Source organism: Triticum aestivum, chromosome 4A (assembly GCF_018294505.1).
Source record: "Triticum aestivum cultivar Chinese Spring chromosome 4A, IWGSC CS RefSeq v2.1, whole genome shotgun sequence".
NCBI classification, from domain to species: Eukaryota; Viridiplantae; Streptophyta; class Magnoliopsida; order Poales; family Poaceae; genus Triticum; species Triticum aestivum.
This window is the reverse complement of record NC_057803.1, coordinates 690,997,724-690,999,832: the sequence shown is the minus strand read 5'-3', so window position 1 is coordinate 690,999,832 and position 2,109 is coordinate 690,997,724. Positions and strand designations below refer to the sequence as shown.

At 48.2% G+C, this 2,109-nt stretch overlaps 1 protein-coding gene across 1 annotated transcript in view; it reads left to right on the top strand.

The window, feature by feature from the left end:
* Nucleotides 1-996: 996 nt before the first annotated feature.
* LOC123084295 (disease resistance protein Pik-2-like) overlaps nt 997-2,109 on the top strand; it is a 9,633-nt gene continuing 8,520 nt past the window's right edge. The window contains exon 1 of the mRNA XM_044505973.1: nt 997-1,412. Coding sequence (XP_044361908.1) covers nt 1,006-1,412 — 407 coding nt within the window. The 5' untranslated portion in view covers nt 997-1,005. The remainder of the gene's footprint in view (nt 1,413-2,109) is intronic.

Here is a 2,109-nt window from a genome sequence, read left to right as displayed (position 1 = left end):
AGACAAAGAATCAAATTAAAGGCGCCCCTGGCCTGATTTTTGTTGGTTCGATAAAGAATTAAAGATGGAGCAAGAGTGATGTTGTCTATATGCTAAACTAGGACCAGTCTCGCTTACTACTTTGTTTAAGAATGACCACCAAAGGTCCCGCTACGTCGTATGTCATCATCAAGGGCCATGCTGCCTTCAGAGTTGTACTACATAGTATTCTGGTAGATCGGAGCCTATCCAGATTCTCAAGCTCGAGCTAGCTTGGTTGGCTCTTGAGCTGAAGATGCTTAACTTTCAGGCCTTAGATGAGCTCAGATTTTATTCAAGTGGGTTCAAATATGTAAAATAACTACCAACAAATATACTGTGGAAATTACCAACATGTGTATCAATATATTTTAAAGTACACTATATACTTTGATCATAGGCCCGGATCATTGAATCGAAGATACCAGGTGGTATGTTCCATTTCGGTAGAGGGTTTTCAGGTGGTAAACTGGAGTTTACCCATATTTAAGCAATAGTCATAATTTTGTGACGTACAGCCAAACAAATTATTTTGGACAAATTTTAATCGTACTTATATACAAATTGAACGAAAACTAAAAAGATTCCAAATATATTCCAGAACATGTGGGTAACAGGCCGTTTAGAAAATTGCTCTTGACTCTCTGCATATGTTGGTTGCTGACTAGTTAAGAAAACGAACAAGTAAGAAAGGAGGCTGGGCTTGACAGAGCATTTGTCTTTCTAGCCTGTGAATCTGTGACGCAGTACCCCACGTCTTACGCTGATCACAAGGTAGGTATAGTTTTCTTTTGAAGGAAATGTTAGGCAGAGATACTTGCCTTGAGCATGTGAATGTAAAGTAGAACAATTCCTTCCAGTCCCATGCAAACCGATCGATGCCTATACATAATTAATTCATCGCCAGTTAGCCAGCCGCCCACGCAAATCCGGTTTGAACTTTGAACCACCAGACACGAAACCTCCGGCGGACGCAGGGAGCTAGCGATGTCGGAGCTCGCGGCCGTGAGCTCCCTACTACTGCGCGTCATCCGCGACGAGGCGCTACTTCTGGGCGGCGTACGGAGGGACGTGCAGTTCATCTGGGAGGAGATGGAGAGCATGCAGGGCTTCCTGTCGCACCTGGAAAGGACGGTGCCTACCGCCGGCGAGTACAACGAGCAGATCATCCCGTGGAAGAACCAGGTCCGGCAGCTGGCAGAGGACTGCAACTACTGCATCGACATCTACATGTCCCGCGGCAACCCCGAGATTCATCATGCCAGGGGCGGCCTCCTAAGCTATGTCTGGTGGCTTCCCTGGTTCGTGCAAAAGATGGCCGCCCAGCATCGCGCGGCCGTCCAGCTGCGGGAACTCAAGGACCGGGCGCGTGACATTGGCGATCGCCGATTGAGGTATGTACCATATAGCACCCCCGTAGTTTAGCCTATCCTTTTTTTTGTGCAGCCTAGTTTACCGGTGTAGTGCTGATGTCTGGTTGACCCTTAGTTTCAAGTCATACGTATGCTTTTTTTTTTTCTAAAAATAAAGCCATCCAAATGAAATTTTAGATATGATTAATACTCCCTCCGTCCCAAAATAGTGTCTCAACTTTGCACTAAGTTTAGTACAAAAATATGATAAAGTTGAGACACATATGTTGGAACGGAGAAAGTACTTGCAAGTATTCTTTTTTTTTCGATAAAGGGCATTTCTTATTGATTCATAATGAAGCATCAATGGAATACAAACCTAATGAACATACCCGGCCCCTACAAAACTAAGATGCGCACATCCAGCACCAGCGACACACGCATAATATCACACCGGCATTGACCAAACTCATAGAAGACGAACTGAGGGAAAAGAACCCCCCCCCCCTAACGCGACTGTGTCGCCCCCGTGGGCGAATGGCCACCTCCTAGGTGCCTCCTCCCCGAGCCCCCCCTTCCCTCCTTCCCTGCCGTCGTCGATGGCGTCCAGCGCCGTTCCTAGCCAGGGGGCGCTAGCAGCGGCGGCCGCTGGTCATTCCCCTCTCGGGTCACGCCGACGCTCGGCGGTGCAGCGCCACGGGGTGCTCCTACGCAGCGACGGCTCGGCATGGTGGCAGGG